Source organism: Pollicipes pollicipes, unplaced genomic scaffold (genome assembly GCF_011947565.3).
Source record: "Pollicipes pollicipes isolate AB1234 unplaced genomic scaffold, Ppol_2.1 Scaffold_6138;HRSCAF=7277_pilon_pilon_pilon, whole genome shotgun sequence".
NCBI lineage: Eukaryota > Metazoa > Arthropoda > Thecostraca > Pollicipedomorpha > Pollicipedidae > Pollicipes > Pollicipes pollicipes.
This window is the reverse complement of record NW_023596818.1, coordinates 2,022,382-2,047,788: the sequence shown is the minus strand read 5'-3', so window position 1 is coordinate 2,047,788 and position 25,407 is coordinate 2,022,382. Positions and strand designations below refer to the sequence as shown.

General features: G+C 48.6%; 1 protein-coding gene across 1 annotated transcript; it reads left to right on the top strand.

The window, feature by feature from the left end:
- Positions 1-19,016: 19,016 nt before the first annotated feature.
- LOC119106256 (vesicle-associated membrane protein/synaptobrevin-binding protein) lies at positions 19,017-25,377 on the top strand. The gene is made up of 6 exons (XM_037229864.1): positions 19,017-19,205; positions 21,326-21,481; positions 22,849-22,955; positions 23,857-23,952; positions 24,411-24,506; positions 25,134-25,377. Exons 1-6 carry the CDS (start codon positions 19,148-19,150, stop codon positions 25,290-25,292), a joined length of 672 nt encoding a protein of 223 aa, XP_037085759.1. The 5' UTR covers positions 19,017-19,147; the 3' UTR covers positions 25,293-25,377.
- The last annotated feature ends 30 nt before the right edge of the window (positions 25,378-25,407 follow it).

The window sequence follows — 25,407 nt, the reverse complement described above, 5'->3', positions numbered from 1 at the left end:
GGAGCGCAGCAAGACGGCCGCCACGTGAGGCCAGGCCCGTTGCTGGAGCCGCGCGGCCAGCCGAGCTGCCATCATGCCGGTGCCGCCGCCGGACCCGGAACGCTCCGCCTGTGATAGCAGAGTGTTCGCGTGATATGCCAGTAGATGCTTGTTGCTCGCTGCGTGTTGGATGACCTCCGTAGTTGTCGGTGACATGATGGCAAACTGCATGTGCACTCCATGCCGTTTTTCATTTTTTGGAATTCTGTATTTATTCATGGTTATTCTATTTCATGCAAGGGTGAAGCTTTCTTATTTATTCATACGCCGTCATTCATAGCTATTCCTCTTTCATTCCTAGCTAGGTTGAAGTATTAGACTGATATCACAAACGGATGCAAGACAATCAGGGTTCAGCCGTTTCATAAGCGGATCATGCGGTCTTCTATGATCCATTCTGTTGTTTTATGATTAACGCGTTTCTCTGACTCGACGTTTGACAGTGGGACAATCAAGTTCATCGACGAAAAGTTGTCAGAGCTGGGCCAAAGACACATTGAACTTATCGTAACCTGGCAGTAGTTATACCCGTGACCATGGGCTCAGTCACTGGGAGCGTGAGTCCTTGACAAGCTTGCAGCGCTAAGCATTATGCCTATGGTCATGGCATGGAAAAACCGGTATTAGCCTGCGCCCATATCCTTGCCTCCAGCTTCACACCCGTGGTGAGAGCCGTACCACCATAGAGAGCCGTACCATAGAGAGCCATAGAGAGCCGTACCACCACCGCTGTCTGTCCAGTCACGACTCTTTCAACAATGTGGTGATACTGCCTACCTTGATATCTGATGTCCAAGGCACATCACACGAGCTTTGGTTCACTCACCAGCTCGATTCGGTGCCAGGAGCGAGCGTGATCCCCTAGTGCCCTGTACGACAGCTAATTTGAGAATCCAACGCGTGACTGTGGCACGTGTTGGCTTCACGCCTGTGCGCATGTACCCTTCTTGACATTGTTGTGCCCATGTGATGATAACGCGCACTTTTGCCTCGAAGCTTAGTTGATGTTTCAGGGCAAACCAAATCTCTGTTGGCTGACCGTCAGCATCAGGGCAATTTCTATCTTGTGGTTGATGATAAGCTACATAAGCTGTGACTAACGACGCTGACAACTATGTGTCGGAAAGTATTGTGCGTCATTACAGTCATTTGTAATTAAATGTTTGTATCCCAGGTTGAAGCAATACAGCTGCTTGCATCATTCGCGATACCATGATTGCGCACACTTGGCACGTCTTCTGGCATTTAATCGATTTCGTTGTGCACCGCGACCACGCGTCAAGCAGGATCAGACGGGACTTCTTTGTTAAGGTAGGATGAAAGTTCTTCACCGATTGGGACAGATTGTGACAGCTGGTTTTCCCTGGTTCGACTCGAATTAAGGTGGACTTAAAATTTTCTCGACGCGGCTTCATGTGTCATTTCATGACTGCTGCATTTGCTGCTTTCCTAACTGAGCTGAAATACGATGGATTGCTAAGAATTATTTTATCTGAAATGTTTTATACAGTACGAGGTGGTAAGGAATAGACTGAAGTCAGTGAAGTTAGCGATTCATTCAACTACTAAGTGACGAAATGTGATTTCCATGAAAACACCGTATGTGGTAAATCTTGGGAGAAATGCACGAACTTGATATCCTTATCTTAACACGCGCCCGGGTGGCTGGCTAGATGCCCTTCGCTCGGGTGGGGGGGGGGGGGCAATTTGACCCCCCCTCCCCTAAGATCTCGGGAACTTAGAAAGCTGGAGACACCAAATTTGCAGGGTGTGTTAAACTGTACGTGAAATCACTTGGGTCAAAGTTTGAGGCCACTAGGTCATGACCTTGGGGTCAAATGAGGTAAAAAATATCAAATTTCAGGTTGTTGTGCAATGTGCTCCCAGAACCTAGAAAACTGTTTATAAGCAAAAAGTTACAAGCTCATTTAAGGTCAGTGACCTTGCTTGACCATTTGAAGATCATGGTGACCAAAATCATACAAGACTGCCCTGAGTTTTGTATTTGAAAAGAGAACAAAGATAACGCCTGGCAGTATGTTCTTTAATAAAATGTCGACCTGGGTCATCTTAGATCATTGACCTATTATGACCTCTAATAAGTCAGCCGAAGATGCTTGATGCGGTTCCTGCTATCAATCAATTCAAAATGAGCACTGGAAAATACCCCATACAGCAAGCTCTAGAGCAATAAAACAGGTTAGTTTTGACCTTGGTCTGACATTCATACCTGACCTTAGGTCAACTTGATTTGTTCATTCAATGCTTGTGTTGCCTAATAAAGCATCTCAAAGAGGTGAAACTTCGTCAAACACTCCGTTGTTGCATCAGATTGAACGATTCCCTTGAAATTGACTTTGCTGAAACCATGGCCTGACTTTGACCTGCCATAGGCCAGTGACCTTACAAGGTACATCTAAATTTCTTGGCCAAACGATCCGCTATTCAATTTCAAACATCTATGCAAAATTGGGCGCGGCTATGACGCGCCGTTCAGAAACCATTCTGGAAAAACCTTCGGGGGGGGGGGCAATTTGGCCCCCGCCCCATCCGAGCGCGTGTTAATAATGAATGGCATTCAACGCCAAATTTAAGGTCGAATGACAACAAATTCTAGAACGGTAACTTTGCCGTCCATCGTTACCAAAACATTTACATGCGATTACCATCGTCAAGAACAGCCCGGTGGAAGAACGAGAACAACTTTCGGATTCCAGCCTGGTGGTGGTTAACTTTACGGTACAAGTCGAGGTGAAGGGAATAAGAGCTGTAATGTTCTTCTCATTTTGGAAAAGCAGATATCAAGCATTGACGGTGTTGCAATGTTTGCGATTCTCCTGGCAGCCTGGACCAACCTTACGCTATTCCCAGCACATGATTTGGTCCTTTTTAAAATGACCGGCGAAGTGCAGATATTTTCATTGCGTTTTTAAACAGCATTGCATAACTATTACTTGTGAGTTTAAGGTTACCCGTTGGTAAGGCTGCTACCCGTTTGAAACGACCGGGACATTCTACAGAAAAAAGTGAGTAGCGATTGAAACATGATTTGTTGTTGAGTGTTTATGCACCGAAAAACCTGTATAGGTGAAGCGGCGCGCGGAAAATGCTTTTTCCCGCTAATTGGTTACAGCCATGCACGCAAGTGTATGCACGCTGCACAGGTAGTTTATCTTACCAATAACATTCATTAGCTATCTGTTGGAACTGTTATGCAGCAATGATGCGCAAAAATGACGACCAGGCCAGGCTTTTCAACGTATGATGGGTCCTTTCGCAAGGTCCAAATGACTAAAAATCCTCGTGCTTTCACCTTGAGTTTAACCTTGAATGTCAACCGTTACGGGGCCAGAATCTGAGCTGGCATCTAAATCTCTTGACACTGGCTATTTGTTGTGTACTGTTTTTGTCAATGTTTGGAGGTTTAAAGTTGGGAAGTCCGGAATTCCCGCCGTTTTACCTGGAATTACACTCAACTGCATTGGGCCGTTTGGGGCCAGTTTTCGCGATCTTCGACGGCAAAGTTATCTGTTCTTGCGTCCGACGACATTTGTTGTGTGATTTCTGCGATTTGGTATTGTTACCCTGGCTTCAAGCGTACATTGTTCCAAGGGAGACAACGAGCGTCAAAAAAAAAGATCGTCCTGCATAGGCCATAAATGACCACATCGAACACTTTAAGCGTCTTTCTCTTGAGATCATCAAACCTGGGATGACGTGTTCGGATGTTTCAAAAACCGACCAAAGCCTCGTACAGCTTCTGTTACCAGCTCGGCCCCCAGAGCACAGACACCGAAACAAGTCCGGGTCTTTCGTTCCGCTCAGGATATCCGCAGAGTGCGTAGACACGCGCGCATGCACCACCGAGTATCTAAGGCTTGCAGGTAATCTAAGGAGGCGGAGGGGGGGGGGGGGGGGGAGGGGCGGTTGCCCCGATCTTGATAACAATGCTATTGAGCTCACAATCTTTTGCGGGGGCTGATTCTACCAATCATTTTGTATCACTTCCACGGGCCCCATGTTTCCCATATCGATTGGCTCCATCTGAAAAACTGCGCATTGCCGGTATCGAAGCATGTCTCGCACAAGGAGAAGTAATAGCGCATTTTTATCACCGTTGGGCTCACATGCAGGAGCCCGGTGCCCAAAGTAACCCTCCCATTCATGAATTCAACAACGGAAATTCTGGACGCTCGGCAGCGTTCGGCGGCCAAGGTCAGCGAAAAGCTGATACTGGCTGGGGTAGCGCAGCCGTCGAATGATGTGGATTATGACGTCACGGGGTCCGTACAATTTTTGGGCTCTTGTGTAGTGAGGAGTAATGATATGGGAAGAGCAGTAATAAAATGCGGCCACATACGGGTGTTTCCATCTAAATTTACTGTTTTAACGTTCAAACTAAAAATGCCGTGATATCCCACTGGGGCCCAAATCTGTACACGATCTAAGATGTCTAACAATAAGGATGCGTAAACGGAATCTTTGAATTTAACGGAATCAACACAGCGAGAGGACATCAACGTGAGGCTATTTTAAACCCTAGCAAAGCTAGATTGGTGGGTCTCGTTTTACCGCGACAGAGTATAAAAAGCAATTGAAGAAGCCTTTCACTAAAACCGCTAGCAAAAATATATAAATACATATACATATATATATATATATATATATATATATATATATATATATATATATATATATATATATATCACATACAGGTCCCCATGCCTCCTGTTTCTCCACCCCTATCCTAGAGGGAACCTGATGGTTAGTGATGTTATGGAACATACCTGGTTGTTGCCCGAAAACACCCAGCACCGGATCACTGTTTCGCGTTCTTGGGTCATCGCATGCTCTCGTGCGCACACCATTGCTATCATCAGGGGGATGACGGGACGCTCATTAAGATGCTGCATACCTACGTGTGATGTCTGTAGTCATCCAAATATGGTATCATTTTTCAGCGCGGTATGATAAATCCGTTAAACCCATCTATTGTCAAGAAATGGGAAGATATAATACCCATGTTATGTCAGGTATAATAAGGCAAAAATACAAGGGCCTTGTTCCGGTGACACCGAAGGCTTCAGTTCCTATGAAGAAACATGACGCGCTGATAAAAATGCATCTCTTTAACTCTCCGCTCCGCCCCCCCCCAAAAAAAAACAGCTCCATAGGTTGGGGTGCGGTGGTGGCGAGGACCATTACTGGTGGGAAAGGAGCCACTAGTCGCACAGCAACATAGCTTTTACTGTAGTCATCCGTTGTGGATGATCTGTAGACATCAGATTAATTTAAAGTTCCTTCACATTTGCTATGCATGCCAGCCAAAAAACGTTGCATTCGTGTTACTTATGGATTAGGACCAAGTACGCTATGTTGCGAATATAAGTGCATATCTCTTTGCACAGGCTTGAGCGTGCCGTGCCTTGGGCACTGTATTGACCGAACTAGACTGATGCACTGATACATGAACCCGCCCTGATGCGCTGGAGCATTCGATATGATGAACAACCGGCACTGATGCACTGATGCATCCGACATAATGAACAGCCGACACTGATGAAGGAAATTATGATCCAGTATAATATTCATCGCTCAGTGTAGCAGCATGTACAATATGCCTTTCATTACTTGATAATTAAGTCATTAATTGGTGTGCCGCGTATTAAGATGGAATGCTTTCAGCGCCCAGCGATGACGGTCTAGGACTAGTCAGCAACCTAGCTTACATGCAAGCAGCAATAAGCACCATGATGGTAATCTCATTTAGTGCATCTTGGATGGACACCAGCCCCCCTGCTTCTGAACTTATAGCTCAACCTCTGCCCCCCCCCCCCCCCCGCTCCCCAACTAGGCAGTCATTACCCCAAACACCGTGCTCAATAAAAACAAAGCAATTTTAGTAGGCAAGTATGTAAAATCACGGCAATTCTTACCCACTGCATATACAGGATACAAATGCTCGGCAAATGCACTAATTCAAGGGACCGATGTGTAATTCGTATGCTGTTCTTGAAGCTCCCCAGACGAAACTCCGAAACATCTCCCACATGAGTTCCGATAATCCGAGGGGTGTTCAGCCGTCTCCATCCAGGCAGTCGCCGAGCCTAATTGACGAGAAGCTCATCATCGAGGAGGAAGAAATCTATATCTTCATCGAGCTGATTAACGAGTGCGACCAACTCCTCTCGCGGGAAACGTTGCATTCGTTTTCGCTTAGAAACCTCATGAGAAGTGCGTCAACGCTGCCTGTCGAATCAGCATGGCCATGCCCAAATCTGACCGCGTTGTGGCTATACCTCAAGTTCCCGAAATTCCTCGGTAGTAAAAGGAACATGAGGGTGTTGGTGCTCCTCGCCATAAGGGTTGTTTAAGAACGGACGCACAGTCTTACACACGTAAACTGGCGGTAGTGAGTCTGCGGTGGCTTTAATTATAAACACGCATGTGTAGGTTATGTTGTAGCTGCCAGTCACTTTCGAAGGAGAAACCGGAGGGAAAAACATCTGATATCGTCGGCACAGGTTTGTACCTTCTGCAGAGTTCCAGTGTCTGAGCTATCTTTAACTAACACACCGAAGGATGGTATATGATTTCATTTGTCCACGCAATGGCTGTTCTCACTCGAGTGGTGGTGCGGAACTTTGACTATGTTGAGCTGGAGCGCGGACATTAAAAGTACAAATTTTCCTGGGTGCAAATGATCATTTGTGACATAGTCGTGCACACAGTGATGACAGTATATCAGCTGGTGCGTCGTCATCGGCGCTAGTGCCATTTGTGAGCCGTAGTTTGTCGTCAATGTATTTGCTTGCCGTCTGCTGTTAAAAAGTCGTAAACAACCTATTTGGAAACAAACCATTCCAGCCGGAAGCTTTCAAATGAGACTGCACCGTCTTACACTATCAATCTGATGGAACCAGACGAGAACCTCGCAGCAGAAGTTATTGCCGAATGGAAAGATAACGCATCAAGCTGGGTGTATCTTCCTTTTTGATCCACGTCCGGGGAGTGCGCGCAATGGGTTTACCTGGATGCTGGAAGTAAAATTCACTTCCGGCTTAAAGGCATGGAGGAAAATCTACCCTTACGCAGAGGGCATATCAAAGGGGCTACCCTCCCCGTGGTGGTTAACGCCAAGAGTGACTGCTGGCGCCAGTGTACATAGAATGAGGAATCCTCCATGACGGGTATAGCGTAGATAGGGTTAATACCTGAGAGAAGGGTACTGGGTTCCTGGTGCAAGGTTAACTGTACCCATGGCTTGAGGCAAAAAAAGGTCCGTGAATTACTCCTTCCAGACCGTACAGGTTGACGGGTTTATCCGCAAGCGTCGGGTTAAATCTGCTTTTAGTGCGGTGGACGAGTTTTTACAGAAGAAGTAATGCTGTGTATAAGTAAAGATTGCATAAGTGTTGCAATCGATGTCACATTGTGTGCAAGATTTTGAAGTGTAAATTTGGTCGTGTAGCACTCACGTCGTGACAAGCATTTGCAGTAGAGCTAATACCTCGCATAAGTAATGTCTATACGAATTTTTGCAGTAGAAGTAATGTCACGTGTAACTGATGTGGCATTGCTTTTGTTAGGAGTTTTTGCCGTAGCACTAACATCGTGACACCAGTACACTAGGTATGTGCTCAACTGCATGACTATAAATATTATCGTCATAATGTACTAGTTATTGGCATGATCACACCGGCCCAAGTGGAAAGTCATTCTTGAGCACAGAAACTATTTTGGAGCGGACAAATTTTTGTTTTAATTTGCTTTTGTCATTAGGAACCCAAATCGACGTGACCAAAATCCAAAACAAATCAGGATTCGGGAGCAGATTTTGTCAACTTAATTGGCCCCGCCCCCCCCCCCCCCCCCCCAAGGTTTCTCTAGAGTGATTTCGAACAGCGCGACGTTCAAGTAATTGAATAGGACCTTGGTACAAAAAATCAGATGCACCTTGTAAGGTCGCCCGTCTATAGCAGGTCAATGTCAGGCCTGTGGATGTCAGCAAAGGTCATTTCCTTCAATTTGATTTTTGTCGTCCGCGTAACTCGGAGCAAGGGTTTTTCATTTTTTTACGCAATACTCGACGGATTCTTCATCGACACAAAACGGCAAACACGATAGTCCGAAATCCCAACATGTACAAAAGCAACAAGCGCCGTGACTGACTCAATAATTTAGATCAAGTTCCTGCATGGTTTTTACAGTAACGAACTCGCACATGGCGTTGTGTAATGCATAATGTTTTGAATGCGTTTACAAATACTAATCAGCGATGTAACATGATCATTTCGTCGGAATAATGACGTCTTTGAAATATATTATTATATTTGTTTGGTTAGCTGCGCGAATAATCAACCTAACAAACGAAAGGTTCCTTGGGAGTAATACGTCTATTGGCAATTACAATATTTGCTTGCATTGATCATACCTGTTATTGTCAATGGCGGCTGTTGGCTAATTAGCCCACGTATTTATTCGCAGGTAATTATCGTGGGGGTAATCCCCTGCCAGAAGCTGACTGACTGGGAGGGACTGTAAGTGGTGGCGAAGACATCGGCCCACCGACAAATCATCACCTTTTACACAACACATGCATTCGTCCTAACATGGGCAGCAAACGTGCCTTTACCGCCGCAAGCATTCATACATTTACAACGTCTCATGCATGCCTGTCACTGGTCATATTAAACGGAGGCCTATAGTGTGGTCACTACGCACAGTCTGTGCAGGTTATGTGTAACGATCGGACCCCTTCAATTACGTGCAGAACCGTAGGTCGTACACCATGTGTACATCGGATTGTATCCACAGTTAAAAGTGGCCACCTGGTGTAAAGCTCACTGCGGTATAAGCACGTAGCCCCCATCCACGCGCTATTACTACTCTTGATTAGTGGCCAGCGGCGTGCAAAAATGTGTCCCACCTGATCTGTGAGCCGCGGAAAGATCGACCAACAACCAACTCCCTTATTTCAGTAGGGAGTGGGGTCATCGAACCCAAGGCTAGACAGCTGTCCACGTGCCGTGTAGGACGTTCTCCGTCTCTCCCCGCGGGGGTCAACGCAAAGCATCTGCCACGCATTCAGCCGTCGTGACCAAAATCATGCGATCGCGCCAGTGACAAATTCACAGTCGTCCCAGCCTGCACGCAATATATGGACTTTGCAAGATAGAGATAATAACGTCAAGAACTTGGACCTGACTACGACGCGACCCGCCTCATAACGCAATATTCAGACCGTATATTATTCAGTGATTTGCTGTTTTCCTAGACTGTTCATTGGAACGCATATGGTAACACCAGGCAGGGGTCAGCACTCCATTTAATAACACACATTAACGGCATATTTGTATATTAGGTCCATTCATATTTAGTATATTTATATTGTTATGTTTCAGGTAAAATATGTATATTAGGCATATCTGTATCTTAGGTATGCTGATTACTATATGACGCAAGCACGAAAGGAGTGTACGACGTATAACGCACCAGAAATGATGCGTGAGTACATTTCCTCAACAGTTCTGCAAAACGTTTTGTTTATGCGTGCATTGATACAAAACAAGGCTATTGAACATAGAAAAGGCCGGAGAACTCAGGGAACCTTCGAAGTGATGGCGACTCCTCCGCCGGGCTTACACTTTGTAGTGGCGAGGGCGCCAGGAGCCCGGTCGTTGGCGCGTCAGACTATGACTGCTGTCATGGCACGCACGCACGCACGCACGCACGCACGCACACACGCACGCACGCACACACGCACGCACGCACGCACGCACGCACGCACGCACGCACGCACGCACACACGCACGTACGCGCGCACACACGCACGCACGCACGCGCGCACACACACACTCACACACACACACACACACACACACACACACACACACACACACACACACACACACACACACACACACACACACACACACACACACACACACACACACACACACACACACACACACACACACACACACACACACACACACACGCGCGCGCGCGCGCGCGCGCGCGCAGGTACCAAAGACTTACATGTAATATAAGGAAGCGGAGAGGGGCGGGGAGCATTTGCCTCGATCTCGGTGGCAATGTAGTTGAGTATATTATCTTTTAAGGGGCGGATTCTACCAATCATTCTGAATCACTTCCACGGCCCCATGTTTCCCACGTCGACAGGTTCCACTTGAACACCCGCCCATTGCAGGTAGCGAAGCATGTCTCGCACGAGGAGGCATAATAGTGCACTTTCATAGCCGTTGGGCCTCCGGGTGTCGATTTGTATTCTTTTGGGTGGGTCACTGCCCTCCCCCCTCCCCACTGTCCGATTTGCCCCGGTGCCAGTGAGTTTACCCCCCCCCCCCCCCCCTAGCCTTCTCGAGCCAAAATATAAGCGGGGCGTTGCAAATAGAGACTCACAATTGTATCAATTCTAAAGAAGGCTTCTTCTGTTTCGTTAGCAAAAGGAACTAAGAAAATGAAATGTGCGATGTCATGTTGAGATCAGTGCAGCTTACTGAGGTAGCAACGCTGTAAAAGCTCCTTATTCGTGCCATGTTTACTAGAGTATTCCTGTTTTTTTCTTGTATGATGCATCCTTTTATCTACACGATTATTGTCTAGGTCGGCTCTCATATAATTTTATGCTATCATATGAGTATTTTGGTATTATTCAGTGATGTTCAAAGACCGACAGATGCAGCAAGCTGCGTATTTTGCCACGATACGATCCGATCCGATGTCTTGTCGGAAATTGAAAACAAACGGGTGTTGGCACTCAAAAATGTGAACAACTGTTTACCCGGCAATGCTCGAAAGAACCGTTGAAATATGTCAATTCAAATTCGACGTGAATATTCGATGTATCTGTTAGAAAAACTTGTTGATCGACACCAGCTGACTAAACCGATAGCGACAGTCATCTGACGATGACCACCAGCACGGCACTAGCCGTGTCAAATATGCCTAAGTTGTAAGTCAAGCATGAGTGCTGCGTTGTAGCCCACAGCCCGCCTTACGGCTACCAGGCTGGGGTTTTCGAGTCAGCCTTTAATAATCGCGCACGCCAACTTACTTTCTTCACTCCCAAAGCTGTTCACGTCCAACAACGTCTGGGGCCATATAACGTCGACCCTGCGTCGATTGCGGAAACATGATTTCGACGATCGATGCCAAGCAAAATTATAGTGATGCACAACGGGAACATCTTCTGCCGAAGTAGAGCGAGGCAACGTATTAGAGCAGTGCTGTAGGTCCCTATTCAATTGGGTAGAAATCCAACTCCACCGTGTTGAGTATATTGTGGATCAAATCCGGGAAGAAAATAATTTTTGCACATTTAGGGCTAGAGTGTCTGTTCAGCCCCGTAGCCTTTTTTGCGAAAATACACCCCTGTGGTAGAAGCGTAACGACCGTGACCTTTGACGAGCTTGCAAGCAGATTACTCGATCGTCAGGTCTGTAATTCAGGGCGCATTTCCCAAGCAGGGGCAAAGCCAGGGCCCGCGATTTACATCGCTCGGAGCCCCTGTACCGATCTGGAGACCACAGTGCATACCAAGGGTCATGTATGGCAGGGGATCCAGAATCGGCCTGGGGCAGTGCCCGAGGGGGACCGCAGAGATTTCGATTAAGTGCCTCATTGGAAGGTACAAGGAGCTGACTGTAGGTCACATTAAGGTCTCCTGTCTGCAGGGCCGGGCCCTGAAATGTCAGTCGGAGAGTCTCTCGCAACGTTTGGGGATAGACTAGGACGGCGTGAGTCTCTATTTCGGTCAGAGACCAATAACGACGGACAGTCTGCTCCATGTCGGTCTAAACCCTGGGCAACCCCGTTCTCAAGTAAGGAAAAGACTGGGACCCACGTGTTGCATTGGCCTGGAGCGGGACCCGGAAACAATGGGGCCTCTGTGTCAGCCAGGAGCCCCCAGGGTCTGACAGAGGGCCCTGAATCACTGACTGACTAACTTAACATTATGCTGACTGACATTAATATTGTCATTCCATTAGCTACGCGGCAATCAAGGCCAAGAAAAATGTCATTGTCGAGTTGTTCATATCTGGCGTTCGTGAGCACGATTTTCAGATATAGTGTCTGTCAGCTGGCTCAATCAGTGTTGTGCAAGGCACGATGACGTCATCAAACAATGACGTATTGAGGGGCCTATTCACTATGCGGAGAAATTGCGTTGTCTAGAGCAAATTTTTCACTGAAAAATATGCAAACAAGTACAAGTGAGCTTATTTCCTCATATCTCATGCTTGGTTCGATGCTCTAAAATTTTGAACATTCTAAGGGCGGGGATGTGAACTGCACCAAATGATTTTCAAAATGGCTATTTCAGTTCAAAGCCCTGTACAAATGTGGAACACTCCCTTGAAGCCCCTTCAATGCTCTGCTGAACCCATCGTCCCTAATGCAATTTTTTTGTTGCAAATATACTAAATTCCGTCACCGGTTCGCACTGCTGAGAACGCTAATCCGTTCCTACTAGAAATATTTAAATTGCACATATGAAACATGCTCCTGAATTACCATCTGAACATTGGAATTGATATTTCAAAGCGTTCAAAAGTACTTCAGTCAGAAACGTTGCTATTTTCATTCACTCACCGGCCACCGCCTAACATCGACAAGGGGGTCGACGAGGAGCGGCGTACGGAGACTGCAACGCCGGCCATCGGAGTTCCGCTCTAAGGCTTGAGAGGCCGCGGGGTCAAAGCTATGCTATGCAATTATTTTGCTTCTCAGTTATGAACAAAGGTTGAAGATTCCCAGACGAACGTGGTCACTGAGGAGCCAGCTCACTTAGCGACGCTTTTACATTCAACATGCGTTGCGCGTGACATTGACATTATGGTCGTTTCATTTGCCATACATTCGAGCTGAAGCGGGTTCGAGTCCTCAGCGGCACAACAGCTTCGAACAGTTTCTCCCTGAATGGAGAGCATGTGCCAAAACGTTTTGGGAAAAGGTTAAAAACTATTTTCTGAAATGACGCGCGGAGCAGTGCTGATGTTTTGTTCAACATTAACTGAAATACACATGGTTCATCAATGTTGAAAAGCTTCATGTAAACGGATGCAATGCCAGGCACAGGTATTATGGACAAAATTCTCTTGAATGCATAAATGCATACACCAAAAAATAAAAGACGTTGAGATTGGTGAACTGGACGCAAATTTCACTTCTACGTTCAGAAGAGAAAAGGTGTAACTGCACCCCTTCAGCTTCACAAAACAAGTGCGTTTACACGAAACTGATGCAAACTGCCAGGGCTCCATATGTGATTGCTGTGGCTACGAGCATGAGGCTTGGAAATGTGGCAAGAGTAGTTTTAAATGTATATATATATATATATATATATATATATATATTCATAATGGATAACCAGAAACCAAACACATGCGTGGATTACATTCGAGAGGTTTCCGTACCTATCCCCTTAGGACGACTTCTAAGACTCTGCCCCCCCCAATCATTTCGAAAAATGGACGCCCATGGTTGGGTCCACATCTAGGTGTCCTACGTCCGAAGTAACTTTCCCATTCATGAATTAAACAACGGAAATTCTGCACGCTCGGCTGCGTTCAGCGAACAAAATCAGAATCCAATATCGACCCCCAGTTAACCCTTTCAAAGAACATGACTTTGACGCCTGCTCGGGTGGAGGTCAACTTGACCGCCTCCCGCTCCAAGACTTTTCTAGAACGATTTCGAACAGCGCAACGTAGCCGCACAAAAACATTGTACAGCTGTAGGCAATTGAATAGCGGATCGTTGGCATCAAAATCGGATGCACCTGGTAAGGCCGCTGATCTACAGCAGGTCAATGTCAGGCCGTGGCTGTCAGTAAAGGCCATGTTCTTCAAATTGATTTTCGTCGTCCGCGTAACTTGAAACAACGGCTTCTCATTTTCACGCAATACTTGACGGATTCTCCACCCACACAAAACAGCAACCACGATGTACCGGAAGCCCAACATGTACATAAGCAACAAGCGCCGTGACTGACTCAATAGTTTAGATGAAGTTCTTGCTTGGTTTTTGAAGTAAGGTTGTTGTTGTTGTTGAGGTACTCGCACATGACGTGTAATGCATAATATTTTGAATGCGATTACAAATACTAATCAGCGATGCAACATGATCACTTCGTAAGAATACTGACGTCTTTGAACTATATTATCATAGTTGTTTATGTTAGCCGTGCGATGGTTAACCTAACCAAAAGAAAAGGTCTCTCGGGAGTATTACGCCTACCGGCCATTACCATATTTCCCTGGATTGATTACAAATGTTATTGTTAATGGCGGCTGTTGGCTAATTAGCCCGCCGTATCATTTCGCAGGTATTATCATGAGGGCAATTCCCTGTCAGAAGCCGACTGACTGGAAGCGACTGTAAGTGGTGGCGACAACATCGGCCAACCGACAATCTATCACCTTCTACAAAACATTTGCTTTCGTCCTAACATGGGCAGCAAACGTCACTTGACTGGGATTCCGCAACAAGCATTTTTACATTCACGTCTCTCTCTCTCTCTCTCTCTGCCTGTCATCGGTCATATTAAACGGAGGCCTATAGTGTGGTCACTACACACAGTCTGTGCAGGTTATGTGTAACGATCAGACCCCTTCAATTATGTGGAGAACCGCACAGCCATAAACCATGTGTATATCGGAATTTATCCCCAGTCGATATCGGCCGCCTGGTGTGAGGCTCACCGCAGCATCACCACGTAGCCCCCACCCTCTGTCGTCACTGAATAATGCCGGAATCCCTCATCGGCACGCTGGAATCCCTCAACGGCTCATAGTATTTGGCCGCCGGAATCCTTCATCGGCTCATCAGTGCGAAACTCGCCTCCTAGACTTGCTGGAATGATTCTAACAACGACACCCACAGAGACCGAATTCACTGCCGGTGCTAGGAGTCAGCAACTCATAGCCATCTTAGCAAACCCCGTTCTGTGGCCGCGTGCCAATTCACCAACGGAAAAAAATCAGCCAACTTTTCTGACACCCCAACGTCTCTCTCCGACTTCCGCCTTCTGGGAGACGTAAGAAGGCAGCTGAAAGGCAGCTCTCACGTTCTGCAAGTCGCGAATCCGTTAACGGTACCTTACACGTGCTACTGCCGCTCTCACTAGCGACCAGCGACGTGCAAAAACGCATCCCACCTCATCTGGGATTCCGTGTCCCAGATGTCCGTCCACCCGCGGTGGCTCAGTTGGTTGGAGCGGCTGCCCTCCGATCCAGCCGCCGCGGCGGGGTGGGTTCGGGTCGCTTTAGAGCGCTCGTTATTTGCCCTTGACGGTATGACCTGTGGCCGGTGGAGGCGATCGCTCTAAACGTCGGTTGACGTCAGAGGGCAGGACAGATCGTGCCGAGCATTGCGGCACGTTAAGCTTTAGCCGCTAAATTCTGCCGTTGCCTGGAATTGCGCGATCGGATGGTGGCGGTCAGGACTCACACAACAAGCACTGATCCCAGAAACCATCCATTCAAAGAGTTCGGATCAATTTTTTTTTTAAAGTCTATGAGTCTCGGAGAGATCGACCAACAGTCAACTCCCCAATTTCTGTAGGGAGTGGAACCTTTCAACTCATAGCTTGACAACTGCCTACGTACGGCGTAGGACGTTCTCCGTCGCTCCCTAGGACGTTCTCCGTCGCTGCGTAGGACGTTCTCCGTCGCTCCCTAGGACGTTCTCCGTCGCTGCGTAGGACGTTCTCCGTCGATCACCGCGGGGAGCCACACACAACCTAAAGCATCTGTGACGCATTTAGCCCGTCGTGACGAAAATCATCCGGATAAACTCCTGGAAAATTCACAGTCGTCTCAAGCTTTTCGTAATATATGAGCTATGCAAGATAAAGATATTAACGTCAAAAACTTGGGCCTAATTACGACGCGTCCTCTCTCATGCCACAATATTGAGACCGCACATGATCATGCATCATTGATCTGCGATTTTCCTACAGACTGTCCATTGAAACACATCGACCAACACCAGGCAAGGGTCAGTACGCCATCTAAGAACATACGTTAACGACATATTTGCATATTAGATATTCTGATTACTATAATATGGTGCAAGCAGGAGTGGAGTGTGCGACATATAAAATGAGGTGCGTGTACGTTAACTTAACATCCCTACAAAACTTTTGTGTTGAAGGTGCATCAATGCAACATCATGTTATTACACATAGAAAAGGGCCAGGGATTCCAGTGAGCCTCCAAAGTGTCGGCGATTTCGCTGCCGGGCTTATATTTTGCAGAGATGTAGGCGGCGAGCGCCCGGCCGTCGGCGCGCCAGGCCGACAGAGCTCCCAGCACCGTTGGCTCCACGATCGTGGCTCTCTCCGTCGGCGCGGCAGGCCGACAGAGAGAGCTTTGTCGCAGAGAGCTCTGTAGAGCTCCCAGCACCGTGGGCCCCACGATCGTAGCTGCCACTGTACTGTGCTGTACTCTCCGTGTACTCTTCTGCACTGTTGCTCCCTTTTGCCTCCGACGGGCTCGGCGTTTTTAAAGGGCCGCCCCTTGTCGATCGTCCTGGCGCGTATGGCCGGAACGAGCGGCCGGGCCAAACGTAACAAACAAAAACCGTACTCACGCATTGGAAAAAGCAGCGAGTGGCCCGCAGCGGATGGATACGACGCGCGCTACAAAAACAACTGAATTTCGAACCACAACAAATTCCATTGATCATTCATTTCGTCATTTTATTATGTCATGACCTTTTGTTCATCCACTCATTTATTGACACTGTTCCATCGCTATAAAGGTCAGACCGAGTTCAAAACTAATCTACTTTTTTACTCAACAGCTTGCTTCACAGAGTAATTTCCGGCACTCATTCAGAATTTATTAATTACGGGGAGCACAACAGAAATGCTCCATGGACTTCTGAATGGTCAAAGTAGGCCACTGGCGTAAAATGACTCAGGTCAATATTTTGTTCAGGGACATACCCTCCAGCGTAATCCCTGACGCTTATTCAAATTACAAAATAGAAACAATCTCCTTGGTTTTTGGAAACCCTGACCTTCTAAAGGTAAGAATGGTCACTGACCTTAGATGAAAAGCAATGGCCTTTTGCTTAAATCATGTATCTAGGTTGAAGACGGTTGCATGCGGAAATCTGGGGGCATTTTGGACAAACTTCTGGACTTTGGCCTTGTATGACCGTATTTGAACCTCAGGTAATGGCCAAGCAGCCTCAAATTTTGATACAGCTGAGCTAACATGCAGATCAAGCCGTGCTCGGAATTTGTTGTCTCTTGATTTTTGAGATCTCAGGGGGTCAAATTACTCCCCCCCCCCTCACTCAAATGGAGGGTATTCAACCGGCCACCCGAGCGCGTGTTAAATCCAAGAGTCCGCCCTACCCACGTGACATGAGTCTGAGCCCTGTTTCTAGGATGGTGAGCGGACTTAGGTCTTTCACTTGCATTGCACGAATCCATGCCAAGCGCCCATAGAAACTTGAGTTTGAACCCAAGTCGAATTTCGAAGATCGCTACATCAGTGCAGGATATGATCTTGATGTTTATCATCGGAACTTGACTGATCATAATCGTGATTAGACGAGTTTCGACTACGACTGCTAACGTGGGCTGCCTCCTACGTTCTTTCTATTTCCCCTTACCCTCCACTGTCTACACCCAAAGATGGCAAAGCCGAGAGTTTTACTCCTTTTACTTTGCTTTTCGCAGAACAATCAGGCGGCAAGGTGACCCATGGTAATATGCATGTATATATATACATATATATATATATATATATATATATATATATATATATATATATATATATATCACTGTTGTTCTCATGTTGTGCTGCAGTCCATCATTGCCGTCTTAGGCTGTACAGACTGTGTATAGTGTGCCAGACATAAAGATTATAAGAGACACAGTTTTTGAGACAAAGGTTATAACTGGCCGTAAGCTAGCCTGACGTGGTCAAACACATACAATGTTTACAGCCACCCTCTTTTCCCGCTATTGTATTTCCCCCGCGACATGCTTATCCCGTAGAATATTTGTCCTGCTGGGTATGTCGTGTTGTTGAAAATTAATATCAAATGTTGTGAAATCATAGGATTAACGACCGCAAACACTAATATTGTCAACGTGCAATCTTCGACCAAATGACCCGCCCGTTGTTATTGCATATTTGCGACATGTGATTTCAAATCTGAACGTTCATGTATGGTTACGACATTTACGTTGTGCGATCTCCATCTTGTAACATGCTGTTCATTCGGCCTGCATCGTCCCATGTCACATTCCTGGATGATCTTGCTGATATTCCTTACGTGCCCCCGGGGGCTGTCATATACGTACGCCTCCGCCCGCACCTGCTCAGCTCTAACCCCATCATATTTTACAGAGAATTAACCGCATCAAATTTATAGTTTTTCGTATGAACACAAAAACAAAGTGAATTCAATTTAAAGTGAATCCATATTTGGTCAAATATTGGTATTTTCCTCACTTGGATTTCGTTTTATGGAAATCCTTGATTCGTGGTATTTCCATCCGAGACCGAGCCCCAGATTTTCAGAAATTTTTGGCGAGAGTTGGGTAACCAGTTATTTGACATTCGGGGCAAGTCTCAACCCGAGACCATCACTGTTTTGTATTGATAACTCCAGATTGAGGTAGGTATTGTCTTGGTACACAGCAAAACTTGGTACCCAGCCCGATTCACCAGTAAAACGAACTGTTTCACCGATATCTGGAACCCAACAGGTCATGAGTGGCACTGATTCCTAGCACTGGTCGTACTGTACATTCAGCTAGTGGCTACTCAGGTCTAGGACTCAATTATGTGCCGCAAGCAATGACACATTTTCTAAAAATCGTGCGTTTCCCTGCACTTGGCTTTTTAAATTTTTATCTAAAAAAGATAGAAATCCTTTATGGGCAGTGATGCTGCTCAATGCTACCAAATCCCATCGTCGTGGGCAGTGACGATATCTGTGTTGTGATGATGGTGGGTTGAGGGTGTAGCCGTACCATAAAAGGGCGAGGCGCAATTGGTTGTTGGAAAGGTTGACGTTGTCACTCTGCTCTCTGAGGAAGGAGGAGAAGCTGGACATGACGGCCTCTTCAGATTCTTTTTTGGTCATCGAGCCTGCGCAATTGCGGTTTAAAGGTAAGACTGCGCCAGGTTTGCCTGTTGCTCATGTGCCGGACAGTTGCCGGTTTTTTTTTGCCTGCATTTATGAAGAATAAGCGTAGCTAGGTGTGTTTGCCTCCAAAAAGCTTAAGGCTACTGAAATCCATATGGAAAGAAACAAGTCTTCACTTTCAGTATGCTCTACTTCAAGCCTGAAAGACATAATGAATGAAAATAGCTCTTGCCGTGCCTAGGCATCCACAATGAAAGACTGCGAGAAATCATCATATTTAAGGGGACACTGGCATCAGTTGTGCACACTGCAGCAAGTATATCTGAAATTTGTCACTTTCAAATTGTTTAAGATCTGAACATGCCTGGTTGGCTCTTCTCCTGACAACTTAGCACTAAATTCTCAACATCAAGTGTGGTGGAATAGGAAATAAAATGGAGTGAATATGGCTCCTATTTTGGAAGACAATGCAGCTAAATCTGCATGTTTGGAACTGTTGACAACTGCAGTATAAAAGTATACCAGTGAGAAGTGTAAGTAATGGCAAGCATGATAAAGTGCAGACCTACACTTACCCTTTTAGGAAGTACATGTAACAATAAGATAGGCTGGGGAGAGGGTTTTTTAGTATAAAAAATTTCTTCACAAGTTCACCATGCATCAGGTGGCCTGAAAAGTGCTTCCAGAAACCAGACTGCAGAAATGCATGTTACTCTGAACATCATTAGCATGGAGGCAACACTTCAACAACAGTTTCAGTGCATGCTTATGAAAGATCTAAGTGTCCCTAGTTCATGTACATTTGCCACACATTTTAGCACATAGAGAACCAGTGTTTCCAGGAATTGTATTATATTGCTAAATTCCAACATGTAACACACACAATTGAATCAAGCAAAGATTATGTGAAATTTCACTGGAATTCAAATTTCAATAAAGGAAAGAGAAAAATCTCTGATGGATGCCAAGGTAGGCTTAATGTCTTTTTGAATGTTAACAACTCAGTCTATCTGTTCTTGCAAGAGCAATTGCAATGAAACATTTTCTTGTGGAAGATAGATTACAGTCCTGACTGTGATCATTTTTGCAATTTTTTATGATTGGATAAGAAGTTTGATTAAAGCAGCAAGTCAGCACATGTTATGTGCTAAATTTCACAGATCCCACATCATCATGTAACATTTTGGAAAAGCCATGTGATTGGATGCTTCAGGGTTTCTTTCCCAATGCCCAGCCATGGGCAGCACCACCACCTGCCAGGGTGCCATCAACTGGTGTATGGAAATGGTCTCCAAAAGCTACTGGTTGAATGTGAGATTGCCTTGGCTTGTAGGATTACACACAAGGCCACAAAAATTGAAGAAAAAAATTTGGTATGGGAAACCAGAGCCAGTTGGTAAGAGAACAGAATCATCCCGTAAAGTCAGTCACTGGTAAGAATAATGTTAGAACTAACTTCCTCACATCTCATACCATTAGACTACCATTACCATTACCATTACATACCATTAGACCATGCCTTTAGGGTATATAAGCTCCCAGATGATCAGACCATAGGACTGGTAAATTGACTATATGCTGCAAGGAAGAAAACAGCAGAAAATAGCTCAATAAACAATCCCCAAACTAGATTTCAGTCTGGATTATAATATCATGATTACGGCTATGCCTCATCCAATATATAATCCAAGTCTAAAGTTCAGCTGTATTGTGTGTCCATGCATGACCATCAGGGAATTATTGTGATTGGCATTATGTTGTCCCACAGCCAAGACAGCAGACTTAAGCTTTCCCACTAGACAAACATTTTGCTTTCATTCTTGCCTTTGTAGTGTGTTTGTTGTGAAAGTCCCTTTGTTTGCTCCCATGTGGGCCCCACTTGCCTCTGGGATCATATACTGAGTCCTGTCTGCCAACTGCATAGCTTTCTAGTTCTGTGGCAAATCAGCCACACCAGCTGTTTGCCACTCAGGCCCAATCTCCCCTGTTGCATCCCATCATATCCAGATCATTGTTTTGTCATGATCATGGGTTGTTGAATGGACATTGTTTGCCCCTGAGGAGGCATGGCTATTGGAGGTTGGCGAGACCTCTGTCACATAAGTTTGTTGTATTGAGCAGTTGATGAGTTCTGGCGTTTCAGGACCCTTCAAAGATGAAGTATCAAGCAGCAGTCTGAAAATTACAAACCACTCTGACAAAGCGATAACATTCAAGATAAAGACCACGGCACCGAAGCGATACTGCGTGAGGCCCAACCAAGGGATTCTGAACCCAGGAGCCTCCACCAATATTGCAGGTGAGGCGGAGCGTGACTCGTCACTGGGCTTCCACCGCGTGCGACGCTATTCGAAGTGTGTGCTGGGACCGATTGGCGCAGTTGCGGGTACGGGGCGTGTGTTTCGAGTACTGGTGTAAAGTGCGTTTTCGAATGTTCCGCGAGCGGTCAGCGGTGACTGGTGCCGGTGGCCCAGCTGTACCGTTCGCAGCGCAAGTCCACAGTTCGCGCGGAGTCCCACAAGCGGGGTTCGAATAGTCCGCGTGATGATCCAGCCGTCGGCCCATCGCCCGGATTTGGCAGTCGCGTCTCGAATCGCTAGCCTTGCCATGTGTTTGCGGGTCTTATGATACTGCGATATGTTTGGGATGCAAGTTGCAAGTATAAGTGCTCAAAATGTTTGATAAACTTTTAATTTTGGTGAATGGTTAACTAGAAGAGCGTTACTATTCGTGCACAAGCTCCAGATAGCCTTGTGGGCCAGCCAACTGTTGCCAGCCAACTGTATGTCAGCCCACCGTTAACCCTGGTAGCCAGTTATGTTATCTATGATTTAAGACGTCCTTTAGAAGGTCACGTATGACTTACTAGTGCTGAATCGTCACTCCCGCGAAGTTGCCATGATCTAGAAGGTCACATATGAATTATGGTGCTGAATCGCCACTCCCGCGAAGTTGCCACGATCGCTTCCGCCCCAGATAACCGAACTGAACGTCGGGGTGTCGCCGTTGCGCGCGTCACTCATTGCATGGTGTGGTTCGTCTCGGTCATGTGGGTGCCGTGACTGGTCTAGTCTGCTGTCTGAATTCCGTGGCAGCACTCGCTGTGGTCTTGTGCTGTTCGGCGACCGCGCGCCGCGTCAGTATGCGGGCCAGTCGTGCTGCTGGGCAGGTTTTCTGGTGTTTTTGTTTCACTGACGCACAGTGGAACGGAACGGGTTCGATTTCACCCGTCACGCAAGCGCTGTTTTCGCGATGCAGTGAGTGACAGTGGCGCCGTATGTCCGCAGTGATGCAGTGACAGTGGCGCTGTATGTCCGCAGTGATGCAGTGACAGTGGCGCTGTATGTCCGCAGTGATGCAGCGACAGCGGCGCCGTATGTCCGCGGTGATGCAGTGAGTGACAGTGGCGCTGTATGTCCGCAGTGATGCAGTGACAGTGGCGCCGTATGTCCGCAGTGATGCAGTGACAGCGGCGCCGTATGTCCGCAGTGATGCAGTGGGTGACAGGGCCGCCGTATGTGCGCAGTGATGCAGTGACAGCGGCGCCGTACATCCGCAGTGATGCAGCGAGTGACAGCGGCGCCGTATGTCCGCAGTGATGCAGTGGCAGTGGCGCCGTACGTCCGCAGTGATGCAGTGAGTGACAGGGCCGCCGTATGCCCGCAGTGATGCTGCAGCCGTTCACCTACGACCCAGCCGAGAAGAACAAGCACAAGTTCATGGTGCAGACCATGTTCCTGCCCGAGGGGGAGCACTCCGACCTGGAGACGCTGGTGAGGCCGGAGTCACGCTGGCGGCGGCTCGGTCGCGCCCTCACCCCACCCGCACCGTCCGTTGAGTCCCTTAATTGGAGCACTTAGCCTCCGTTCGGCGTCGCGTGACGCAGGGGATCGGTAACACTAGACGTGCCGCACGTTCTCAGCCGCTCCGGCACCGGGAGAGTGCGAGACGGCACGGCAGGGAGTTCGCGATGCGGCGCTCCGTAGCGGGCGGGCGGCCTTTTCCCATGTGGAGCAGTTCTCACACGGTAACGCAGCGAGTTGCGCAGGGACGTTGCTGAACAGATATGGCTTGGTGTCGAGTGGAAAACGGATCGCGCGGTCCGTCGGGATACGCGAGGTTGTATCATTCGACAGGAGCTGGCTGGTCGTGGTGGTAGCGACACTGACAAGGACTTCCCATCATCGCGAAGGTCCTCCATGCCGGCACCGCGTGTTGTCTCCGCGCCTGCGCGTAACGCTGTCGTAATTGCAGGCGTCCGCACCGCGACAACGACGCCGCCAGCGTCGTGGTCGCGGGTGGACGGTCACTGGCTTGTGAGGGCGGCTTCACCGTCCGCCGACGCCCCCGCCCGACCTCCGCACGGAGCGGCGACGACCCGGCCCGGCCCGCTCCCATCGCTGATTGATCGCGATTGATTGGGTCTCGTGGTGGCGATCGACGACCACGCCCTGCCGGCGTCAGGGTCGCACCCGTTCCCCGGTGCCCCCACAACGCGCCCGCATGCTGTAGGCCAGTATGGCGTGGCGTGGTCCTGTACCCTCCGCCCCGGTCCGGTACCCTTCGTACCTTGCACTTCATTTCTTTGTACCTGCGTTCACGTACACCGTTTTAAAGCCTCACCCGTTTGGAAACCGCGGCCTGAGCGTGTGTCTTACCCGCGTCTCGTTGCAGTGGAAGAATGCCAGTCCCGAACAAGTGATGACGTCCAACAAGATGCGCTGTGTTTTTGAGCAGCCGGCGGATGTTCCCGAGGAGTCCCCTCTCAGGGTAAGCGGCCAGACTGGTGGTGGTCCCCGCTCAGGGTAGGTGGTTAGACCGGTGGTGGTCCCCTCTCAGGGTAGGTGGACAGACCGGTGGTGGTCCCCTGTTAGGGTAGGTGGACAGACCGGTGGTGGTCCCCTGTTAGGGTAGGTGGCCAGACCAGTGGTGGTCCCCTTTCAGGGTAGGTGGACAGACCGGTGATGGTCCCCTCTCGGGGTAGCTGGTCAGTGACACAGTCACCTCGATTGTCGATGTATCCTCGGCGTCTAGTTGTCGCGCTATTGATTACAGTTTGGGGCTCGTGGATCACTGGCGGCTGTGGTGCGGCTGGCCGCCTGCCAGTGCGGCGTGACCGGCCCGTCCCCTCCCCTTCTGCCCGCCCTGCCCCGCTGTGGTCCAACCGCGGGTCTCCCAGCCCCGTATGTCCGGGGATCTGTCGCTGACCACCGCTGCCGGCGTTTCAGCCTCCTGAACCAGGCGACATCAAGAAGGTGACCGAGGAGGTCAAACACCTGCGTGAAGAGATCAGCAGCGTGATGTCGGAGAATCAGCAGCTCATGGTAACCACTGTGCCAGGGCTGCTAGTGCAGCATGCTGGTGACATCAGGACCGCACTGCCGGTGGCTCGAGCGTGCCCGTTTTATGGGGAGGGGTTTTGTGCTCCACCCTCACCTTGGGCCGTGGAAATGTGATGATGCGGCGCGGAGTGTGTGACCCATCATTTGAGCTGCAGTCCAGCTTGTACGACTTCATACGTTGTGGAGAGTTCGATGCCTCGGTCTGCCGCCGACCCCACCAGTTCACTCCATTAAATGAGAGCTGCACTTCCCTTTGGCCAGTGCCGATGGCCGCCCGGCCTGCGCGCTCCACCAGTCCGTGTGAGACCCACCCTACTCGTCCCCCTGCGGACTGTCGCATGCCATGACGCGTCTGCTGCGGGCAGCTGCCACGTCTGTGGGAGCTGCCAGCGCGCTGGATGTACCGTGTGGGGGGGGGGGGGGGGGGCGGTCGGTCGGTCGGTCGGTCGGTTGGTTGGCCTGGTGCTTTTAGTCACGCACGACCTGTACTGTGACCTTGATGTTGACGAGGCTTTGAGAACAACCCAATTGTGGATTGACCCGATTACGTGTGATACTGCGTGGGGCGGCCGGGCGGCTCTGACCGGGCGCCGTCGCTCCGTCCGGCAGGAGGAGGCCACGCGGTTGCGGCGCCAGCTGGCGAGCGGGGACGTGGCGAGCGTGGCGCCGCTGCCGCCGACCACCGCGCCGGCCGACCCCATGATGTACTACGTGCTGGCGCTGGTGCTGCTCTGCTGCGGTGTGCTGATCGGCCGCGTGGTCATGTAGCCGCCGGCCGAGGCGGTCCGGTCCCAGCACCGGCCCCAGCAGCGGCCGAGGTCGGACGCCCGCCGTGAAAGGCGCGCGCTCCGGCCCGGCAGCGGGGTTTCAGTTCGGTCCGCCG